This window comes from Bufo gargarizans, chromosome 3 (genome assembly GCF_014858855.1).
Source record: "Bufo gargarizans isolate SCDJY-AF-19 chromosome 3, ASM1485885v1, whole genome shotgun sequence".
Taxonomy (NCBI): Eukaryota; Metazoa; Chordata; class Amphibia; order Anura; family Bufonidae; genus Bufo; species Bufo gargarizans.
Genome location: NC_058082.1, coordinates 471,314,499 through 471,338,159, shown reverse-complemented (window position 1 = coordinate 471,338,159; position 23,661 = coordinate 471,314,499). Strand labels below are relative to the sequence as shown.

General features: G+C 44.8%; 2 protein-coding genes across 4 annotated transcripts in view; one reads left to right on the top strand and one right to left on the bottom strand.

Annotated features, from left to right (window-relative positions):
* The window catches only part of MOSPD2 (motile sperm domain containing 2), a 164,301-nt gene that overhangs the window by 90,717 nt on the left and 49,923 nt on the right, over positions 1–23,661 (bottom strand). The window contains exons 1-2 of one of the 3 annotated variants that reach the window (XM_044283711.1): positions 21,665–21,811; positions 1,628–1,685 (exon numbers count right to left, since the gene is read on the bottom strand). In XM_044283711.1, the coding sequence (XP_044139646.1) occupies positions 1,628–1,685; positions 21,665–21,673 (67 nt within the window). In that variant the 5' untranslated portion in view covers positions 21,674–21,811. Of the gene's footprint in view, positions 1–1,627; positions 1,686–21,664; positions 21,812–23,661 lie in introns of those variants that run through there. The other 2 variants (XM_044283708.1, XM_044283710.1) reach the window with 2 other exon arrangements.
* The window catches only part of FANCB (FA complementation group B), a 30,737-nt gene continuing 28,850 nt past the window's right edge, over positions 21,775–23,661 (top strand). Inside the window, exon 1 of the mRNA XM_044283707.1 lies at positions 21,775–21,889. The gene's annotated coding sequence lies outside the window, so the exon portion shown is untranslated. The remainder of the gene's footprint in view (positions 21,890–23,661) is intronic.

Sequence of the window (23,661 nt, the reverse complement as noted above, 5' to 3'; positions counted from 1 at the left end):
GCTTTATACACCACCACAATAGATTTGAAATGAAATGAACAAGATGTGCTTTAACTGCAGACTGTCAGCTTTAATTTGAGGGTATTTACATCCAAATCAGGCGAACGGTGTAGGAATTACATCAGATTGCATATGGGACTCCCACTTTTTAAAGGGACTAAAAGTAATGGGACAGAATAATAATCATAAATCAAACTTTCACTTTTTAATACTTGGTTACAAATCCTTTGGAGTCAATTTCAGCCTGAAGTCTGGATCGCATAGACATCACCAGACGCTGGGTTCCATCCCTGGTGATGCTCTGCCAGGCCTCTACTGCAACTGTCTTGTTCCTGGGGCATTTCCCCTTCAGTTTTGTCTTCAGCAAGTGAAATGCATGCTCAATCAGATTCAGGTCAGGTGATTGACTTGGCCATTGCATAACATTCCACTTCTTTCCCTTAAACTCTTTGGTTGCTTTTGCAGTATGCTTTGGGTCATTGTCCATCTGCACTGTGAAGCGCCGTCCAATGAGTTCTGAAGCATTTGGCTGAATATGAGCAGATAATATTGCCCGAAACACTTCAGAATTCATCCTGCTGCTTTTGTCAGCTGTCACATCATCAATAAATACAAGAGAACCAGTTCCATTGGCAGCCATACATGCCCCGCCATGACATTACCACCACCATGCTTCACTGAGGAGGTGGTATGCTTAGGATCATGAGCAGTTCCTTTCCTTCTCCATACTCTTCTCTTCCCATCACTCTGGTACAAGTTGATCTTGGTCTCATCTGTCCATAGGATGTTGTTCCAGAACTGTGAAGGCTTTTTTAGATGTCGTTTGGCAAACTCTAATCTGGCCTTCCTGTTTTTGAGGCTCACCAATGGTTTACATCTTGTGGTGAACCCTCTGTATTCACTCTGGTGAAGTCTTCTCTTGATTGTTGACTTTGACACACATACACCTACCTCCTGGAGAGTGTTCTTGATCTGGCCAACTGTTGTGAAGGGTGTCTTCACCAGGGCAAGAATTCTTCGGTCATCCACCACAGTTGTTTTCCGTGGTCTTCCAGTGTTGCTGAGCTCACCGATGCGTTCCTTCTTTTTCAGAATGTTCCAAACTGTTGTTTTGGCCACGCCTAATGTTTTTGCTATCTCTCTGATGGGTTTGTTTTGTTTTTTCAGCCTAATGATGGCTTGTTTCACTGATAGTGACAGCTCTTTGGATCTCATCTTGAGAGTTGACAGCAACAGATTCCAAATACAAATAGCACACTTGAAATGAACTCTGGACCTTTTATCTGCTCATTGTAATTGGGATAATGAGGGAATAACACACACCTGGCCATGGAACAGCTGAGAAGCCAATTGTCCCATTACTTTTAGTTCCTTAACAAGTGGGAGGCACATATGCAAACTGTTGTAATTCCTACACCGTTCACCTGATTTGGATGTAAATGCCCTCAAATGCCCCCTTGTTTCATTTCAAATCCATTGTGGTGGTGTATAGAGCCAAAAATGTTTTAGAATTGTGTCGATGTCCCAATATTTATGGACCTGACTGTATATAATAATATATAAATAAGAAACATAAATGCAATGAGAGGTGAACAGTACATACTGCCATGACATTTTCTCTGCATACCTTGCAAATATTCTTCAGTAAATCTCTTCCGTGTCTCATGTATCAACTTCTCCTTCTCCTGTTAAAGACAAAAAAAGCATAAAGCGTCATAAAGAATAAAACTAATACAGTGAGAAAATAAGCACAGCAAAGCAGCTATGAGTCCTATATTATGTTGTACAGGGAGATACGGTATAGAAAGCATTCCATAAACTGCACGACTGAAAGAAGTCTTCTCTAGGGTGACGTCAGTAGACTTCTATACCACATAGCTTTCAACAATGGGAAAGTGGGGCAGGCATGCTGTAGGCGTCCTGTGGTTTACACTGCTGTAAAACCATTCACAGTAAGGTCAGCGGTGTGAAAATAATGAATCTATCCCACCCTGCAGCCACAGTGGCCAAGATCAGCTCTTTTGAGAATATAGAAACATAGAATGTGTCGGCAGATAAGAACCATTTGGCCCATCTAGTCTGCCCAATATACCAAATACTATGGATAATATATGCTATACCATAATTCAGGCTGATTGCCGATTGGTGGAGAGGCGCCACGTGGTGCCCAGTTAATAATAGCGTGAATACGGCATGAGCTCTGATGCTTTGTAAACTACAGTCGCTAATGGAGTTCTGGATTTCCTGAAGAAAACATCTCAGGAGGTTCTCCTGGCCTCCTTATAGCAAAAGAATAACTATATGGAGAAGTATTGTGGTTCTCCTCAACCTCTACATAAAGGAGTACTATACAGCATCCAGCAAGGGGGATGTTATGTATCCAGAGCATGGGGCACTTCATGACCTCCTCAGACTTTAGGCGAGGAGAACATTGAAGGTTCAAGGCAGATGATGAATGGTAGGAGATGACGTTACGCTCTTTAGGTCAATGCTTCACCCTTAGCAGCTGCTTGCATCTCCTGATCGCTGACGTATATACACAGACAAGAAAAACAGGCAAAAAATGATGTATCTGCCAAATGTGCCAAGGTTTAAAACGAATCCCTAGAAATCTCTGCTTTTCGGATTTGACCATGTAAACAATACTCAAGAAATGTTATTCTTGTGGGATTTTGCTTGCATTATATTAAAAGATCCAAATCTATCGTAGGTTAGTCATGTGCGCTTCTACTCCATGGGGCTTGTGGAGATAGCTGTGTGCTTGTACTTAGCTATTTCCGACAGCCCTATAGAGAGTTAAATGCACGGTGTCTGCTGCTCCATTCAACTTTGGAGCACAGGCCCCCGTTCTCTTACTACCATCGTTCATCCCCTAGTCTCCTGGTTTGTTGGCAGCACATCCCTGTTTACACCAAGCAATGAGCTTCTGATGAATGAGGATTTTATGTGCTGCATAAAATGTGATTGCCCAACAAAGATGCCAAAGACACCATTACATGAGGCAATTATCAGGAGTGAAGAGTTTGTAAGAACATTTGTTCCTGATAATTGTCCTGATCCTCGATCCATATAGAAGGACCCCATGGGACTGTTCACATGGTGGGTTTTACTGTGCCAAAATTTCATCGACAACCCATCAGTGGCAACGTCCTTTCCGCCCCCCATTCATTTCAATAGGAGTCAATGCTTTGGATCACGGAGCAGCAGCTTGAAGCCACGACGAGGACAGACATGTCTCGCTATGACGTGGCCACAGCTAGAAGCCGCAGCTCTGCCTCCCATTGAGACGTATGGGAGGCAGAAAGAACGTGAACACCGGTGGATCTTTGGCAGAATTTCGGCACAGTAAAACCCACAGTTTGAAGATTCCCTGTGAATTCCGCTGGAAAGGCTGTGGTATGAACAGTCCCTAGGGCTACCTGTACAAAGGTGGGGCTGTCTTGCAGAAATTCTGCACACAATTCTGTGAGTTACGGCACCAAATCCACACCAAAAACCGCATGTGTTACTTGCAGTTTTTGGTTTCAATTTAAAGCATTTTTGCTGCAGATCTCACTTGCATTGAAAAAGGGGGCACATTTGCCCAAAAGAACCACAGAAAGAATTTACACCCTGCGGATTTCAAAATCCCCACAGCAGGTCAATTTCCGCACAGAACAATAAAGGAAAGTGTACATAAGATTGGTCTAATCTCATTCATTTTGTCGGTACTGTATTATGCTGCGGTTTTTCTGCACAAGAATCGTGCTGAAAAACCCGCATGTAATCTGCAGCATGTGCAGGTAGCTTAAATATCTGTCCGGGTTCAGAGCTGAATCCAGACATATCCCAGTTTTTACCCTGACAGCATCTCCTTTGCCCTGAGTGATTCAGGCATTTAATGGAGTCCCATAAGGGCTGCTAGGCGGAGGCTTCCGCCCCGCAGTGTATTCTGTGACGTCATCGGCTCTGATGGGCGGGCTTCAGCGTTGCCCTAGCCATTTTACAGGCCGCCTATCAGAGCCTAAAGCCCACCCATCAGGGCTGATGACATCACCGAATACACTGCTGGGTGGAAGCCTCCTCTTAGCACTGTGTTACGGTAAATAAAAAAGCCCAATCCAGCGCAGGGCAAGGGAGAGCAGCGGAGCATGAAATCAGTCAGGGGGCTGCCTGGGTTAAAAATATTGGCTCTGAACCTCGACAACCCCTTTAAGGCACCCTGCACATGTTGCGGAATACTCATGTTTTTTCTGCGTGGATTCCCGTGTGGAAAAACCGCAGCGTATTACAATGAGATGACACAAATCTCGTGCACTTTGCTTATTTTCGCCATGCAGTAACTGACCAGCAGTGCGAATTTCCAAATCCGCAGCATGTCAATTATGTTTGCGGTTTTAGCTGCAGATTTCACCTTTTAATGGAAGGGTGAGCCCTGCTGTAAAACAGCATCAGATCCGCATTTAAAAATTGGGGATTTTGATGCAGAAAGACACGGAAATCCGCACGGCCCTTATATGTGTTCACCCGCAGCCCTGCACAGGTGGTCTTAGGAAGACCACCCAACTCATGCTGATAGAAAAGAGAACATGGATGGTCTCCGTATCCCCACATCTGCAATGTTAGCATAGTCCGGGGTGAATACATTGCCCCATGTGCGGTATTTTCATTAGGCGGCACATCTACTGATCATGTAACCTCTAATAAAAAAAAAAATTATGAAACTGGCAAAAGACGACGGGCAAAGCTTAATTCCCATGGTGACGAGATTAGCAGAAAAACCGCAGGCGCAATTGTGTGGTTTTATCAGACAATAACGAGGTAATTTACATTTAGATTCACATCAACTGGTCCATGGCCGGTTATAGACCCATTTCTTGGCTCTCCATGTGCGAGGTAAATAATGGAACGTGTTCTTTATACAGGCAGGAGTACATACCATCCACTGGTGCAGTGTCACAGGGTTCTTAAAGGGGCAGTCCCCTCGTGATATGTTCCATTTCTCTGTTAGTTCATGCAAAACTGGACAAGTTTCCAATATAAATTAGTGTCTAAATATTGCTGCTACATATTATAGCGGCTTTACATGACGAGTGCGATATTTGTATAAAATCATACACTAGGTGACAGATAGCCAGCCCGTGTCCACCATTAGTTAGAGCACTTTTTTCTTGCCTATATTGAGGTTGTGGGATTTTTCTGTTGCCCTGCAGTGACCATAGGGAGTGCAGCCATATTGGTTGTCACTACCTGCTACCGATATGGCTGCACTTCCTGTTGTCCCTTTTGCAAAAGTGACCGCCTTAACAAAATGCGCTCAATATTCCTGCACCATGTGAGCATCGTGACATCACGTTCATTGGTCACGTGGACTAGACGCAGCTCAGACCCATAGAAGCGAATGGAGCCGAGCTGCGATACCAAGCAGAGCCGCTATACAATGTCCGGCGCTGTGCTTGTTGTGCAGGGAGTATAATTCCATCACATTATACACTGCTCATATCCAGGGGTTACGACCACCCTGCAATCCAGCAGTGGTGGCCATTAGGGGTGAGCGAATCGCGATTCGGATCTTGGATCTGAAGCGCGATTCGCTCACCCCTAGTGGTCATGTTTGCACACTATAGGAAAGCTCCAGTCTCTCTGGCGGCTGGGACTGTGGGAGTTCACATAGGCTGGTACTTTTTCCCCCATAGTCTGCAAGCACGGCCACCGCTGCTGGATTGCAGGGGGGTTGTAACCATGGAAACGAGTAGTGTATGATGTGATGGGAAAATAAATCCAGCCAGCAAAGGAAGCAATATGGATAACAACAATACATTAGTAAGTGCCTTGTATTAAAGGGGTTGTGTCATCTCAGACAATGGAGGCATAACGCTAGTCTCAGAGGTGGGACTCGCACCTTTCTCGTAAACGGAGCCTTGAAAGTCAGGGAGAGCGTGCAGCGCATGCGCAGCTTGGCTTCCCTCTATTAATTTCTACGGGGCCGCGGAAAATAGCAGAGCTCTGGTGCGGTGCGCTTTCATTTATTTCTAAGGGGACGGATAGGTCATCAGTATTAGAGTCTCGGAAAACCCCTTTAAAAGAATAAACTACAAGGTTTACTGGACCTTTTCCCATAAAACTATACATCAGTCTGCTCAGCTCCTCCTGCTCTATAACATGCTGCATGCAGCTCAGACGCCATGTTCAATGTGACAAGAAGACGCAGAGTAGCCCAGCAGCCATGCCGGCAGTCCAACAGGGGCCCGCTGTCACAATGGGCCCAGATCGTCAGAGCATAGGAAGAGACAGAAAAATGGAGACAGTCAGTATGATACCAAGCACTCAGATCACTTGGAGATGTCAGTCTCCGGCACATCCTAGTGCATAACCACGGCCAGAGGAACAAGTGTTACACCCGAAACTACGATAAGCAAAGGCCGAGTCATGAGACAGCTCATAAAGTACTGGACGTCTGCCAAGACAGGACTGTAATCACCACGAGGAGTTATATACTAGGAGATTTTATGATATCACATTAATAAAACTCACGAGATGATACTGAAGACAATATAACCGTAAGGCACGCTCAGTCCCATTGTAAACGCTCTGTATTTCGTCAACCAGTATATAAAAAATAATAATAATAATAATAATAATAATAACAGTTGCCATAAGTTACTGCATCCCAACCAAGAAGCTCCCCTCCTAGAGAATCAAACTTTAGTAAAAGAAGGAGGGAGACCTTTATCAAAACTGTCTAATGGTTCCACAATCCACAAGACACGGAGCATAAGCCCACAAAAACACTATGAAGCGCTTCCGTGGGATTTCGTTTTGTGCCTCTGCACCGCAAAAAAAAAACATGTTTTATTTTTTTTTCAGTGCGGAGGCGCGGACTAAAATCCCACTGAAGCGCTCTGTACCACTCTGTATCTTGTAGACTGCAGACCCATTTGCGGGCTGCGATACGGGCACGGGCCACACAAGTTTGTGAGCGGGAGCTCCAATTTTCAGCTGTGCACGGACAAAGAGACCAAAAAAAGAATTCTTCACGGATGAATCACTGACCATCTTATCCCTGATATGGACATGTGAATAAGGCCTTAATGATGCCGCATTAGTGCTACCCCCTGGCACTGCCAGCCATGGACACAGCTGTAGGACACACCATCGTTTGCTGACACCGATCAGTCCAACAATTTTTTTTCCTTTTACAAACAGATGAAAGTGAAAAAGGAGAAAAACTCTCCCTACCAATCCCCAGCCGCTTGCATTCTGATGATCATTCCTCACCCCCAGCCGATCTCCGTTTTTTTAATGTGACTGCTGCTGCCAATTACTGCAGACACGTTACCACTACAGCCAGTGAGGTGACTATATACCACGCCGTCTCTGGTAAGGAGTGTGATACGCTTTATTATGTTTTACAGTTACCAGCTGTCCATTTTTTTTCTGGAAACCCCTTTCAGGGTTCAGCCAGACAGCACGCCCAGACTCCAGAAAGGACCTGACCTCCTTGAAGCCGAGTAGTGTGTGGTTACAGTGAACTACTGTATTTGTCAGTATAAGGCACTTTTTTTCTCCCCAAAGTGCATTTTATGTGGCGAATATTATGGAAGCGCTCATTAGTACCGGAGGACTGGGAAGTGGTGAATGCAGCGCTCCGTGGGCTCTGTACTCACCGCTTCCTGGTCCTAGGTCGCTTGCTCTGCTGCGACTGTGCACAGCTGAAAGAGCAGGAGAGGCAAATTGATTTATAGTTTTTTTTCTGACCCGAGGTCTGAATAGGGGTCTCATTAGGATGGGAAGGTGCGTCTTATAGGGTGAAAAATAAGGTAATTAGAACGAAATCATTGATTCCATGTTCACTATTAATGTCGTTGTCCAAGTGTTCAATACTGATCTTCAAGATAGGTCATCAGTATGTGATCTGTGGGGGACCTCCACCAGCTGTTTCAGGAGGCCAAGGCACCTTGCTGCCTACCAAGCACAGCATGGTCCACTGGATAGCGGGTCTACATTGTTCTGCAGCCCCGTGGCCTAGGCCATGTGACCGATGAACGCGACCTCACTGGCCAAGGAAGAGGTCGCATGGTCTCTTTAAAACAGCTGATCGGCAGGGGCGCAGCGAGACAAAACTACACTGATCAGATACTGATGACTATCCTGAGGATAAGAAATCGGAGGCCACAGCAGCATATCCAACCACTGTCTTCTTTATTGTACAAAACTCCAAAGTACAGTGTACAAGATGGCAACGTTTCATTACATGACCGCTGTAGATCTTATGAGTCGCGCTGTGTTGCTATAGCCAAGCAATGCCACATTAATACATGACATACTCTGGAGGTCTCTGTTTATATAATGTATTAATGCGGCATTGCTTGGCTATAAAACGACTCATAAAAACATAGAAACATAGAATGTGTCGGCAGATAAGAACCATTTGGCCCATCTAGTCTGCCCAATATATCTGAATCCTATGAATAGCCCCGGCCCTATCTTATATGAAGGATGGCCTTATGTCTATCCCATGCATGCTTAAACTCCTTCACTGTATTTGCAGCTACCACTTCTGCAGGAAGGCTATTCCATGCATCCACTACTCTCTCAGTAAAGTAATACTTCCTTATATTACTTTTAAACCTTTGCCCCTCTAATTTAAAACTGTGTCCTCTTGTGGTAGTTTTTCTTCTTTTAAATATGCTCTCCTCCTTTACCGAGTTGATTCCCTTTATGTATTTAAAAGTTTCTATCATATCCCCTCGGTCTCTTCTTTCTTCCAAGCTATACATATTAAGGTCTTTTAACCTTTCCTGGTAAGTTTTATCCTGCAATCCATGGACCAGTTTAGTAGCTCTTCTCTGAACTCTCTCTAGAGTATCTATATCCTTCTGGAGATATGGCCTCCAGTACTGCGCACAATACTCCAAAAAAAGATATACATCTACAGTGGTCATGTGACAGAATTTCTCCGGTCACATGACTTGCACGCCGGCTCCGATGCCGTCGGTGCAGGCGCATCGGATTGGTTGTTGCGCCGCTGGTCTAATCTCGCGTGATGTTGCTTTACCTTGCATAGTCGCGGCTGAATGACGTGCGCGGACAGCTGAGTGTCATGTTAGTTGCGATTATGAAAGATCGTATGCAGGTGCGGTAGATGGGCGTATGTTTGTTAATTAGAAGTTGCTGTGAGACTTTACTGTTATTGGTCACTACTTGATTTGTGTTTGCCGATCTATTAGTTGATTGGGCTACTAACACTGTGGGTGTGCTCAGTTTTTACTATTTATATGCGAGCACTTATACTTGTAACATATGCTTGATAAAGGCTAGATATAGCCAAAACGGTGCCATCTTGTACACTGTACTTTGGAGTTCTGTACAATAAAGAAGACATTGGTTGGATATGCTGCTGTGGCCTCCGATTTCTACTGCCCATCTCTGGACCGCCTTGGATCTGGGGTCCCCTGCCCAGCTGTTGCATTCATACCACCATAGCTCTGCTCCTATCTGTCTTTTCCTTTATCCTGAGGATAAGTCATCAATATTATACTATTGGAAAACCCCTTTAATAAACTGATGAAAATAAAGGTCAAGTCCAGGGAAGTGAAACTGAATACATATAAAGTTCATCCTACAATAAATAAACACTACGGGAAATGAATATGCTAAAGAAAAAAACAAAAAAGGAAAGATGGGCACAGGAAACTGTAAACCTAAAAGACAAGCGGCTACACGAGTCAAAGCAAAGCAGCAGACAACCCGAGAGAAAAATGGCACAAAAAGAAGTTGTGCACACCCGTAACAATCATAAAATATGAAATACAAATACACTACACAAGTAGAACTAAACCCAACGTATTACAGAATCCGTGCCATAAATTCCAAAATTCATACCAAAGAAAGACAAATCTCTTTGGTATGAGAATTCATACCAATAATGAGCGAATAACGATATGTATAAAGTACATATGCTACGTATAAAATAAAAAAAACAAAGACGGTACAGAAAATAAAAAAATATTAAGCCATTTTATAGGAAGCGAGTCCTACAGCTATAAAACCTCATCCTCATTCAGGTGATGTGTATGGGGGCCTTTACCATTGTCAGGAGTCCTACAGCGCGGTACTGCGCATCGTGTTCAGACATCAGGACAGGGGCGAACTATGGATCTACCTAGTTTGCCCAGGTCGCTGCCTTTATTATGGCGGAATCGTATTTTAATTCTGCTCGGCTGCATAGGATCAGCACAGCCCAAGCTTCACAGTTACAAAACTGAGAAGGGTCTACCAAGACTGAGAACTTCCATTATTAAAAGGGGTTATCCAGGTTCACAGCTGAACCCGGACAAATCTCTATTTCCACCCCGGCAGCCCCCCTGACTTGAGCATCGGAGCAGTTCATGCCCCAATGCTCTCCTTTGCCCTGCGCTAAATCACACAGGGCAAAGGCTCTTTTGTTTACAATAACACACTGCCGGGCGGAGGACTCCCATAGCGGTGAACAGAGGGTGGCTCAACAATAGCTGATAAGTAAATGAGTCTGATGAGTAAAGGTGGATTCCCGGGATTACTATGGTTTTTAACCCCTTCCACCCCGGGCCAGTTTTCGCCCTCCTGTCCAGGCCATTTTTTGCAAATCTGACATGTGTCACTTTATGTGGTAATAACTTTGGAACGCTTTCTTATCCAAGCCGTTCCGAGATTGTTTTCTCGTGACAGATTGTACTTCATTATAGTCATAAATTTAAGTTAATATATTTCACCTTTATGAAAAAAAATCCCTAATTTACCAAAAATTATGAAAAAAATTCACAATTTTCTAAATTTCTATTTCTCTGCTTTTAAAAACAGAAAGCGATAGCTTTATTTATTTTATACCATTTCCCAAATGTCTACTTTATTATGTTGGCATCATTTTGTAAATGTCATTTTATTTTTTCAGGACGTTAGAAGGCTTAGAAGTTCAGAAGCAATTCTTAACATTTTTAGGAAAATTTCCAAAACCCACTTTTTAAAGGACCAGTTCAGGTCTGAAGTCACTTTGTGGGGCTTATATAGTGGAAATTTATGGCATAAATGACCCCATTGAAGAAACTACACCCCTCAAGTTTCTCAAAACTGATTTTACAAACTTTGTTAACCCTTTAGGTGTTCCACAAGAATTAAAGGAAAATGGAGATAAAATTTCTAAATTATACTTTTTTGGCAGGTTTTCCATTTTAATACATTTTTTCTTTAACAAATCGAGGGTTAACAGCCAAACAAAACTCAAAATTTTATTACCCCGATTCTGCGGCTTACAGAAACACCCCACATGTGGTCATAAACAGATGTAAGGGCACACAGCAGGGCACCTAAGAAAAGAAGCGCCAAAGAAAAGAAGCGCCCGCCTGATGCACCCTTAAAGTAGAAACTCCCAAAAAGTGACCCCATTTTGGAAACTAGTGGATAAGGTGCCAGTTTTATTGGTACTATATCTGACAGGGTAGATCATGTCCTATTTTTTATAGAGCAGGTTGTTATGGACGCAATTATATCAAATATGTCTACTTTCTTTGTTTCAGTTTTACATAAAGCATTTTTGAAAAAACAAAATTAGGTTTTTGTGTCTCCATTTTCTGAAAGCCTTTTTTTTCTGCCGATAGTCTTTGTACAGGGGCTTGTTTTTTTCAGGAAGAGTTGACATTTCATTTGTTACTTTTTTGGATACATATGATTTTTTTTATCATATATTATTACAAGTTTTGGGGCAAGGTGACCAAAAAACTGGTTGTTTTGGCACAGTTTTTATTTATTTATTTTTACAGCGTTCACCTGAGGGGTTAGATCATATGACATTTTTATAGAGCAGATCGTTACGGACGTGGCAATACCTAATATGTATAATTTTTTATATTTATTTAAGTTTTACACAATAATGGTTTTAGTGTCTCCATAGTCTGAGAGCCATAGCATTTTTATTTTTTGACCAGTTGTCTTAGGTAGGATTTCAGTTTTTGCTGTATGAGGTGACAGTTTGATTGGTACTGTTTTCGGGGGGGGGGTGGGGGGGGGGCATATGCCTTTTTGATCACTTTGTGTTGCACTTTAGGTGACAAAAAAAAAATATGGCTTTTTTAGAACCGTTTATATTTTTTAAATTAATTTTTTTTACGGCATTCACCTGAGGGGTTAGGTCATGTGATATTTTTTATAGTGTAGGTTGTTACGGACGTGGCAATATCTAATATGTCTACTTTTTTTTATTTTACTTTAACACAATAATAGCAGTTTTAAAGCAAAAAAAAAAAATATATCATATTTTAGTGTCCATGCTATATTTTTATTTATTTTTTGAGCGATTTTTTTATGTAGGGGCTAATTTTTTCCGGGATGAGGAGACGGTTTTATTTGTACTATTTTGATCGCTTGGTGTTGCACTTTTTGTGATGCAAGGTGACAAATGTGGCTTTTTTTGGACACAGCTTTTATTATTTTTTATGGTGTTTATCGGACGGGGGGGGATCATGTGATATATTTATAGAGCCAGTCGTTACGGACGCGGGGATACCTAATATGTGTGTTTTTTTTTTTTTTCTATTTTTTTTTTTTACTTGAAACTTTTTTATTTATTTATTTTTTTTACTTTATTTCTGTCCCACTCTGGTACTTTAACTTTTGAGGGTCTGATCCCATCTGCAATGCATTACAATACATCTGTATTGTAATGCATTGCCTGTTAGTGTATTACACTGAGTAATACACTAACAGGTTTCCTAGGAGACCGGGTCTGGGGCTGGATCTCCTGGGCAACTGTAGAAGGCAGGTCCCCATGCCGTGCAAGGCATCGGGCTGCCTTGTCAACCATCGGGTCCCCGCCACAGCAGTGTGGGCACTCGATGGGCTCCCTCACCTGCCGCAAACACCTTCTATGCCGCGGTCAGCACTGACCACCGCATAAAAGGGGTTAATCCAGCTAGGGCTCTTGCAGTGATTGGGAGCGCACCACTCCGGTGCCCGACCGATCACCACGACGTAATAGTACGTCAAAGTGCGGCAATTCACTTTCTGCTATGACGTACTATTACGTCATGTCGGAAAGGGGTTAACAGATATGCTGATGTAGTTTAATACCTCATGTACATCTTCTCCATGCTTTCTCTTATTTGGACTCTTGACCCGTTTTCACCATGTAAACAAATCCAACCATGATGCACTTCTCTTTTGTCTGCCACAGCTCCAGCACCGCCCCTAACAAGGCCCAGCTGGTTTATAGCTCCTACCACCCAGCTAGTTACATAGACACTCCCCTATCACTGCCCCGCCCATGGACATCACATCAAAGGAAATAAGACAGAACTACATGGACATGGTCATGTGACCACAGCCCTGAAAAGGAGACAGGAGCAATAAAAGGAAATAAATAGATTACAAAATACCTTCATCAGTTATTTTGAAGGATGTTGATGCAAACCGGAAAACCTCTTTAACCGCTGCTTAGTGACCAGCCTGTTTTTGGCCTTACTGACCAAGCCTTTTTTTCTTCCTTTTTTCATCGTCGCGTTCCAAGAGCTATTTTTATTTTTTTCCATCTATATAGCTGTATGAGGGCTTGTTTTTTTGCGGGAAAAGTTGTAGTTTTTAATTGGGGAATACATAATCAGAAAGTTAACTTTTATTAACTCTTTCTGGGAGGGAGATGGGAAAAACAGCAATTCTGCCAACGTTTTTACGCTATAAATTTTACGGCGTTCATTATTCGGTATAAATAACATCATATCTTTATTCTCTGGGTCAGTACGATTACAGCGATACCAAATACATATTTTTTTAATTATGTTTTACTACTTTTTTTTTTTTTTAAATAAAACCTCCCTTTAAATAAAACCTCCCAATGTTGCATTGCCGCTTCCCAAGACCAATAACTTTTTTTTTTTTTATTTCTATGGAGTTGTGTGAGGGCTTGATTTTTGCAGGACGACTTGTATTTTTCATCGGTATCATTTTGAAGTAAATGGCGCTTTTTGATCGCTTGTTATAAAAAAAAATTTGGGCAACTAAGAATAAATATAAAAAAGACGGAATTTATGTAGTCCGGGTCGTTACGGACGTGGCAATACCAAACATATGGGGAGATTATTTTTTGCTATTTTTTTTAATGGAATTTTTTTTATTTAATAAATGTTTTTTTGTTTTTTTTTACTACTTCATAGTCCCACAAGGGGAATACAACAGACAGTATTTTAATAGTTTTTAAAATGCAATGCACTATCCCTATAGTGCACTGCATTTTAATGGCAATGCCATTCTGATATTTACCAGCAGGCTGCCAGAAATTACTCAAGGCTGGTCTGGGGCATACATGAGACCCCAGCCAGTCTTCACAAACATTGGCACTCCGCAATCGCATTTACAGGATGCAGATGGGAGACAGAGGGAGTCCGCTTCCTTTGTCAGCACTTTACAGGCGGCGGACACCTTTGCCCATGGCATGTAAAGTGTTAAACAGCCCAGATCGGCACTCCTGCCGGTCTGGGCTGTTAGCGCAGGGTCACGGCTCTCATGTGAGAGCCAGGTCCCCGTGGGACCCGTGCAGTGCTTAGACTGGGCCGCTGTAAAAAAGCAGCGGCCCAGCCTAAGGCCCCTTAGTGACCGCTGTAAAAACACATATGGGTGATCACTAAGGCCCCTTTCACACGGGCGAGTTTTCCGTGCGGGTGCGAAGCGTGAGGTGAACGTATTGCACCCGCACTGAATCCTGACCCATTCATTTCTATGGGGCTGTGCACATGAGCGGTGATTTTCACGTTTCACTTGTGCGTTGAGTGAAAATCGCAGCATGTTCTATATTCTGTGTTTTTCACGTAACGCAGGCCCCATAGAAGTGAATGGGGTTGCGTGAAAATCGCATAGCATCCGCAAGCAAATGCGGATGAGGTACGATTTTCACGCATGGTTGCTAGGTGACAGTCTATTCACTGTATTATTTTCCCTTATAACATGGTTAGAAGGGAAAATAATAGCATTCTGAATACAGAATGCATAGTATAATAGTGCTGGAGGGGTTAAAAAAATAAAATAAAAAAAGTTAACTCACCTTCTCCTCTTGATCGCGTAGTTCCCGGTCTCTTTACTTCTTTAATGATGAGCTGTGGGCTAAAGGACCTGTGGTGATGTCAGATCACATGTTCCATCACCACGGTGATGGACCATGTGATTGGAGCATGTGATCTGACGTCACCACAGGTCATTTAGCCCACAGCTCATCATTCAAGAAGTAAAGAAGAGACCGGGAACTACGCGATCAAGAGGAGAAGGTGAGTTAACTTTTTTATGTTTTTTTTTAACCCCTCCAGCACTATTATACTATGCATTCTGTATTCAGAATGCTATTATTTTCCCTTATAACCATGTTATAAGGGAAAATAATACAATCTACAGAACATCAATCCCAAGCCCGAACGTTTGGGTACCAAACATGCGCGATTTTTCTCACGCGAGTGCAAAACGCATTACAATGTTTTGCACTCGCGCGGAAAATTCGCGCATTTTCCCACAACTCACCCGCCTCTTATCCGGGCCAAAAATAAGACGCCCGTGTGAAAGAGGCCTAAGGGGTTAATAAGGAGTCCAAACATATTAACCCCCATCCATTAGTTTCCAAGCCAGAAGGCCACCCCCATTCCCCAACAAAAAAAATAAAAAAATATAATAAATGAATAAAAAAGAAAATAAAAAACAAACCCTGTCTCTACTACATCCTATCTGTAAACATAAGTGGGCAAGAAGTGGAATATACATGTAGAGTATGACGACACGCGGTTTCTGTTCCGTTACCATGGAGACACACAGGTCTGCATAGGAGCTGTAGACACAAAACAGTAGAGCATATTCTGCACCAGGATTTTAGCAAAATTTCTTATCTCTAGTTATAGATGTACTGAAGGAGCAACAGGGGCCTTACAATTAGGGCTCATGCACACGACAGTATTTTGCGTTCAGTATACTGGCCGTTTTTGTAGTTCAGTATGCGGTACATATACTGAACCATTCATTTCAATGGTTCAGAAAAAAAACCTGAAGTGTCTCAGTGTGCATTCCGATTCAGTATTTCGGTACCGTGAAAAGATAGAACATATCCTATTCTTGTCCGCAAATCACGGTGCTTGGCTCCATTCAAGTCAATGGGTCAGCAAAAAAAAAAAAAAAACGGAACACATACGGAAATGTCCGTATGTCTTCCGTATCTGTTCCTTTTTTGCTGAACCATCTATTGAAAATGTTTTGCCCAGCCCAATTTTTTCTATGTAATTACTGTATGATGTATATGGCATACGGAAAAACTGAAAGGTAAAAACGGAAAGGAAACAAAAAACGGAACAACAGATCTGTAAAAACTGGACCGCAAAACACTGAAAAAGCCATACAGCCGTGTGCATGAGCCCTTACACCTAAAGGTTAAGCTCTCGCTGCAACTGCTGCGCCCTCTGCACTTGTGATGATGTTTACACTGCTTGTCCCTGTCAAAGTGCAGAAGGCACAGCAGTTGCACGTAGCTGAGCCTCTAGGAGTAATGACAACGCCCCCAGTGCTCCTAGCGGCGCATTTGTATATATTAAAACATCATTTTTCTCAGCACTGCCGGCTCATATGAACATGCGACCAACACAGATGCCTTCAGCTGCCAAGCGCACATGTTAGGCCCCTTTCAGAAGAGCGAGTTCCACGCATTGGACTTGCAGCACGAGTATGCAGCAGCTCCCGTCGTGACCTCCCAGCAAAGCCGGGGTCACATAGCATTATATTGAATTATGATGCTATGCACCCCTTACAGTCCTGGAATAACAGCATTACGTCAGTGTTATCCAATACATTCCAGAACTGTAAGGGTTACATAGCATTATAATTCAATATAATGCTATGCGACCCCGGCAGTGCTGGGAGGTCAGGACGGGTGTTCTCCCTGACACACGCTACGAGTCCAGTGCAATGGACTCACTTGCGTGAAAGGAGCCTAACAGGTCAGCCAGTCTCACAGGTACAAACCTGCTGACAGATGCCCTTTAATGCTCTTATGTGCGGCGGGTGACGCACGCTCGGCTGGCAGGGGTCTGGTATATATGACAGTAGGGCCATAAGTGGATCTTATTGATCTCTAATAAATCACAAGCCACACACTTCTCAATAGCGGAGCAGCTAGTAAATCAGCGGCTTTCCCAGGAGTGGACGGCAATCACATGCCCATGTAGGTCAGAGAACAGGAACTGAGATCGTCTGGCCAAAAATAATAGGGGTGAAGTCAGCAAGCTCCGGGGAGATTGGGTCACGTGCTCTGTGGTTATCATGCGGTGGATTCTCCAGGCGGCCATAGACTTTGCTCTGTCATAACCTCTTCTATCATTAGGCTGTGTTGATATGAATTGCCATAACGTCGATCCCCACAGGTCACAGTCACACGCTGCAGATCATTCCTCCAGGTCCATACGTGAGAAGACACTGGGGATCTTAGGCAGTGTTCACACGTGGGATTTAGGCTTGGATTCTGCACCGAATACACTCACATTCGCATAAAACGGAAGAAAATGCGTGTGGAGCAGTGAAGGCGCTGAGGATTTTACAATCTGCTGCATGCTCACTATTTGCACAAACGTCACATGGAGCAGCCATGCATTTCGGCCTCATGCACACGACCGTGTCCACGGAGGAGTGGCGCAAAATACGGATGGAGTCCATGTGCTGTCTGGTTTTTTTTTTTGTGTAAAAGACACATGGACGCAGAAAGCACAAGGATGAACTGCGGTTTGTAGACCGCAAAACGGACATGGTTGTTTGCATGAGGCCCAAGTGTATTATATTACAATGGGGCAAGTCCATGTGCAGAAATCAGCGTGTACACGGCCTAAACACTTGAATTTTGGACTGTTCTCAAGGGACCTCTCTAGTGCCTATGCAGACTGATCAGCGGTGCCTCAAACCAAGTGCACACGCTTATGGGGAGGGGTACAGCCAGAAGCAACCCCAACCTCCCAAAATCTGCCCTACACATCCCTGTTCAAGTCGGCCATTTCTATAGTGTAAGCAGGGATAAGTGATCATGCGAAGTAGGGTTGAGCAAGTCGGGTTTGGACTGCTGTATCCGAACCCAATCCTTTTAAACCTTTGTTAAAGATATAGCCTCCGTCCTACTGTAAAAATGTATGGGCTCCACGGAGGTCTTGGCGAACTTGCAGCAAATATCATAAGACTTGCTTCATCTCGCATCTATGAGGTGACACTGTCTGTTTACATCGATACCCATAGGAAGCGCGGGGGCGACTCCATGTGGGCTAAGGTGAGCCCAGGCCCAGGTCTGTAAGCCATTATTACCCCAGTGTATGACATTACGGACATTTATGTAGAGCGCCGCCAACTCCTTTAACACACACCTGGCATGATACAGATTTGGTTTTGATCATCCAATCATGTTCCTTAAAGGGGTATTACCATTCATGAGTAAGATCAGAATACCCACCAGAGGTGACGCTACTTAAAGGGGCTGTCCAGGATTAGAAAACCGTGGTTGCTCCCCCCCCCCCCACAAAAAAAGCCTCACACCTGTCCATTGAAGTGGATTAGGCTGAGCTGCAATACCCCACATAACCTGAGGACAGGTGTGGTGCTTTTTGTGGGAGACAGACAGCAGTCGTGTTTTTCTAAGGCTGGACAACCCCTTTCAGGAAACAGCTGAGCGGCCTATGGTACACTAAAGACCAGCCACCCCGGCCGCCACATAACACAAGTATTCTGATCTCAGCCATAAATGACTGAGATTGGAATACCCCTTTAAAAGACAACTCCTGTACAGATGTCCTACTAGGGTATATGGAAGCCATATAGTGGACGGCGAGTCCTTTTAATGGCCTCCACGTAATGCTACACGTCCCTTGCATCGCCCTCTGCAGTGACAATGTATAGTGAGACAAGGCTTCCCCAGCATTTTATGGAGGTCCTAGTGGGGGGAGTAGGAAACACCGAGGGGGGGAAATCTCTCGCTATGGTGGCCCACACCAGTCCATTTATTATATGGCCGATCCTTCATGTGTAATACTATATTTCCTATATAGAGTGGCAGCTGACTGCGCAGAGCCGGACCTGCGTTGACCATACGATCACTACTACACCAACAGCACCCACTGCCTTCTAGTGGGGTCCTTGGGTCCTATCATTGTTTACCTATACTGCCCTGTGTATTTTGGCGGTACATCAATCCTTTCTGCATCATATTACTTCACGTGAGCTGGATGTAGAAGTGGCACTAGATGACACCACACAGCCCGAACAGGACTACACGGCGTGATTTATGCCCTACCAGACAGGAGCTTTAATAATTTCCCATTATCAGACCATTATCAGCCTGAAGGGGAAGAAGCTCAGAGATTTCCCAATTGTACTCGAGTATCAGGAAGTCCTTCACATTCCCTAGTGATGGGGTGGCCAAATTACTTCCCGTCAGGGGAGCACAAACTGCGACTGCCCTGCCCAATCTCCTAGTCAGAGGAATGCTTGTCCGTGCCAACCTCCTCTTTCCAGTATGTTGTCTAGAAAGAACCAAAATGGAACCGCTTACTCAGCTAATCTCAGAAGCTCCATAGAAGTGAATAGAAGAGCTGCGCATGCGCTGCCACCTCCCCATTATAGATGGTGCAAGACTGGGCCCCAAAATAGGAGCGGCACCTCCACCAATGGGACACTATCCAAAGAAAGACCCGCATCTATCCCAAAAAGTAGTGCTGGGTCTGGCCACCACCAGGCCTTACTATTGGCCCTCTGAAATTAGCTGAGCGGTGCGCTCAGGTATTTTCGGAATCCCCATAGAAATTAATGGGAGTGCGACATACATGCACTGTGCGCCCTCCGGGACTTTGCCGTCACCGTTTATGAGATAGAAGCGGGTCCCAGCGGTGAGACCCACACCTCTCAGATGATGGAGGCATGAAATAGCGATATGCCTCCATTGTCCGAGATGACACAACCCCTTTTAGGTCTGGAGGGCTTAATCCAGGCTTCTCTGCTCTTCACATGTCACTAAAGGTCACTAGCGCATGCGCAGTGCAATCAAGTGCAAAACCAGTCCGCTATCACTGATTGTTATTTTCTTGGACGTTAGGAAAAAGAAAAAAGAAAAAGAAAAATAATAATAAAATATATATATTACTGTACGTAAAAGGCTAGAAGCCCTGGCAGAGCCATTGAGTACTAATGTAATGTGTAGCCATCTCTGGGTAGCCCATAGATCAGGAAATGGGGTGTTACACGATGCCCACTCCACCACCCGAGGATGACGTCACATGATCCTCACTCCGCCACCCGAGGATGACGTCACATGATCCTCACTACCTGGAGATGAAAAAGAGAAGGGTCGCTCCCTGGTGCGATACCTCCTAGGTCACCTTATTAATCCCTGTGGGTCAATACACCTTACCAGATTGTGTTGAGCGGACCAGGCACAACACTAGTGAAGGGTGAGGTTCCTCCACACCAGGAGGAGAGACCAGGCTGTTGTGCTCATTCGCCGGGCATTGTACAGAGGAGGCTGGAGGAGAAGGGGACAAAAAAGCTCCCAAAGGTAGCAAATAAAAACAGTGCTCAGCACTGGATTCTTCAAGGTAGGTGTTTTATTGTTTAAAAACACATAAAAAAAAAAAAAATTTATAATAAAAAAATTTTTAATGTGTTTTTATACAATAAAACACCTACCTCGAAGTATCCGATGCAGCGCGCTGTTATTATTTCTCCCTCTCCACCACCTGAGGATGACATCACATGATCCCCTCTCCGCCACCTGAGGATGACATCACATGATCCCCTCTCCGCCACCTGAGGATGACATCACATGATCCCCTCTCCGCCACCTGAGGATGACATCACATGATCCCCTCTCCGCCACCTGAGGATGACATCACATGATCCCCTCTCCGCCACCTGAGGATGACATCACATGATCCCCTCTCCGCCACCTGAGGATGACATCACATGATCCCCACTGCGCCACCTGAGGATGACATCACATGATCCCCACTGCGCCACCTGAGGATGACATCACATGATCCCCACTGCGCCACCTGAGGATGACATCACATGATCCCCACTGCGCCACCTGAGGATGACATCACATGATCCCCACTGCGCCACCTGAGGATGACATCACATGATCCCCACTGCGCCACCTGAGGATGACATCACATGATCCCCACTGCGCCACCTGAGGATGACATCACATGATCCCCACTGCGCCACCTGAGGATGACATCACATGATCCCCACTGCGCCACCTGAGGATGACATCACATGATCCCCACTGCGCCACCTGAGGATGACATCACATGATCCCCACTCAACCACCTGAGGATGACATCACATGATCCCCACTCAACCACCTGAGGATGACATCACATGATCCCCACTCAACCACCTGAGGATGACATCACATGATCCCCACTCCACCACCTGAGGATGACATCACATGATCCCCTCTCCACCACCTGAGGATGACATCACATGATCCCCTCTCCACCACCTGAGGATGACATCACATGATCCCCTCTCCACCACCTGAGGATGACATCACATGACAATCACAGCAGCCATCAAATCCCATGTCACTGAGCGCCTGTCCAGTGTCCCCTGTGGGACGAGAGGCGTCCTCCCTCCTCCTGCCCAGGATCACATTACTCACATCTGCCATGGTCCCAGTCCTGCCGCTACTGGCTGCTCCCAGTACACTGCACTGCCCGGTGTCTTCAAGTTCTTCCGGCCTCACTGACGTCACCGGCTACGTCACGGCCCGGCCTGCCCACTCCTGGGCGGCTGTCTCCTCCGCTAACCCCTACATGACGTCAGCGGGTGTACAGCTGCGACTATGACCGGGTGACGGCGCCCCTGACTATGGGTGGTGTATACGGTGAGATGAGCGGGGACCGGGGCTCCTTGGAGTCATGCCGCATGCTTACCCACAGTGCTTTGCGGTGCACATGGCGGGACTTTTGGGTTCAGTTGTGCTGAAGTAGTGTATTAGACCGCGAAGTAAAGCAAAAGTGACGTCATGAGGCGCCGCGCGTGGCCCATAGTGATGTCACGTCCGAGTGTGAGCCCAGATCACTAATTTCTGTAAAGTAGAACAGGCTTAGTTGCCCATAGCAACCAATCAGATTCCGCCTTTCATTTTCCAAAAGAGCTCTGAAAAGTGAAAGGTGGAATCAGATTGGTTGCTATTAGGGATGCGCGTACATGGTGGGTTATCTAAGAACCATGATGTCCCTGCGGACTGCAGGGGATGTCCTCTGGTGCCAAGACATGATCAGCAGGTTCTAGGACGCAGCTTAGTTTAATACTCAAAAGGGGTTTTATCTTCAGGGGCCTTTTGGGCATCTCTGCCCTCCCCCTCTTCCTTACCCCCCATGTGGCTGGACCAGAGGAGGGAAGCATACTCCACATATCAGCATCCTGTTTAATGCGGACATGTTGCTGGCTGCAGCAGTAACCTGCCCCCCCCCCCCAAAATATGGTTCATGGACCCACGGACGCCACACAGACATCATCTATATTTTGTGTATCTGCGTTTTCCGGGCCACAAAATACATACACACATATATTTGTGAATAGCCCCTTACTGTTTGGTTGTTTTTTTACTTTTTAGGCCCCCCCTCCTATGGAGCACCGCCACCCCTTTAAGATTAGAACACAGCATGGGAAATATTCTGGAATGCGGATCAACTTGTGCTAAAGTTTGGGAAAGGGTGGGCATTCATTTAAATGGGTTGTGCCAAATTTAGATGTTAGCCCCTAGAAGTTAGCCAACTAAATGATCGCTGAGGGTTCGACCACTGGGATTCTCAGCGATCCCAAGAATGGAGGTCCTGCTTCACCGATCTGAAGGAGCGGCAGGTCCAGCCTGCGTCCTGCTACTTCATTCATTCTCTATGGGAGACCTGCAAATAGGCAAGTGACCTACTCCTCTATGAAGGATGACTGTATATTGCTACTGCCAGCTGCACCTTCTAGAGCAGGCATGTCCAAACTGCGGCCCTCCAGCTGTTGCAAAACTACAACTCCCAGCATGCCCTGATAGCTGTAAGCTATCCAGGCATGCTGGGAGTTGTAGTTTTGCAACAGCTGGAGAGCCACAGTTTGGACATGCCTGACAGTTAAGGGGACATCCAGTCCACAAGAAAGGTCAGTCAGAATGGTACTTGTGACCCTGACGTGTAACAAGCAGTCATGGAGCTGGGGCCCCATACCACCATGACCACCTTAAGCACAAAGTTCATGGCTACTAGGGTTCAGCGAATTTAAGTATCTAACGTGGACTTTGATTACAATTTCAGGGGAAAGTCGATTTGCCGCAAAATCAATTTACCCTGAAATGGCGGTAAAAAATAATAATAATAATACTCTCCTCAGCCATCTTGATTGAAGATCCCATGCAAATTCTTGTGCGCGGTGGCATATGATGTCATCACGCAATCAAGATAGTCGTGACGGCCTCATTGTATTATTTTCCCCCAACGGTTTAACCCCTGAAAGCCCTCATTTTTAATCTCGGATGCTGCGATCAACGATGGACACTGCATCTGAGGGGTTTAGTGACGGAGGGCAGCACAAACGTAATTCCCCGTCATTGCGCCCGCTACTTAAAAAAAATGTGCTTCGTGACAAAGTAAATTGTCACGAATA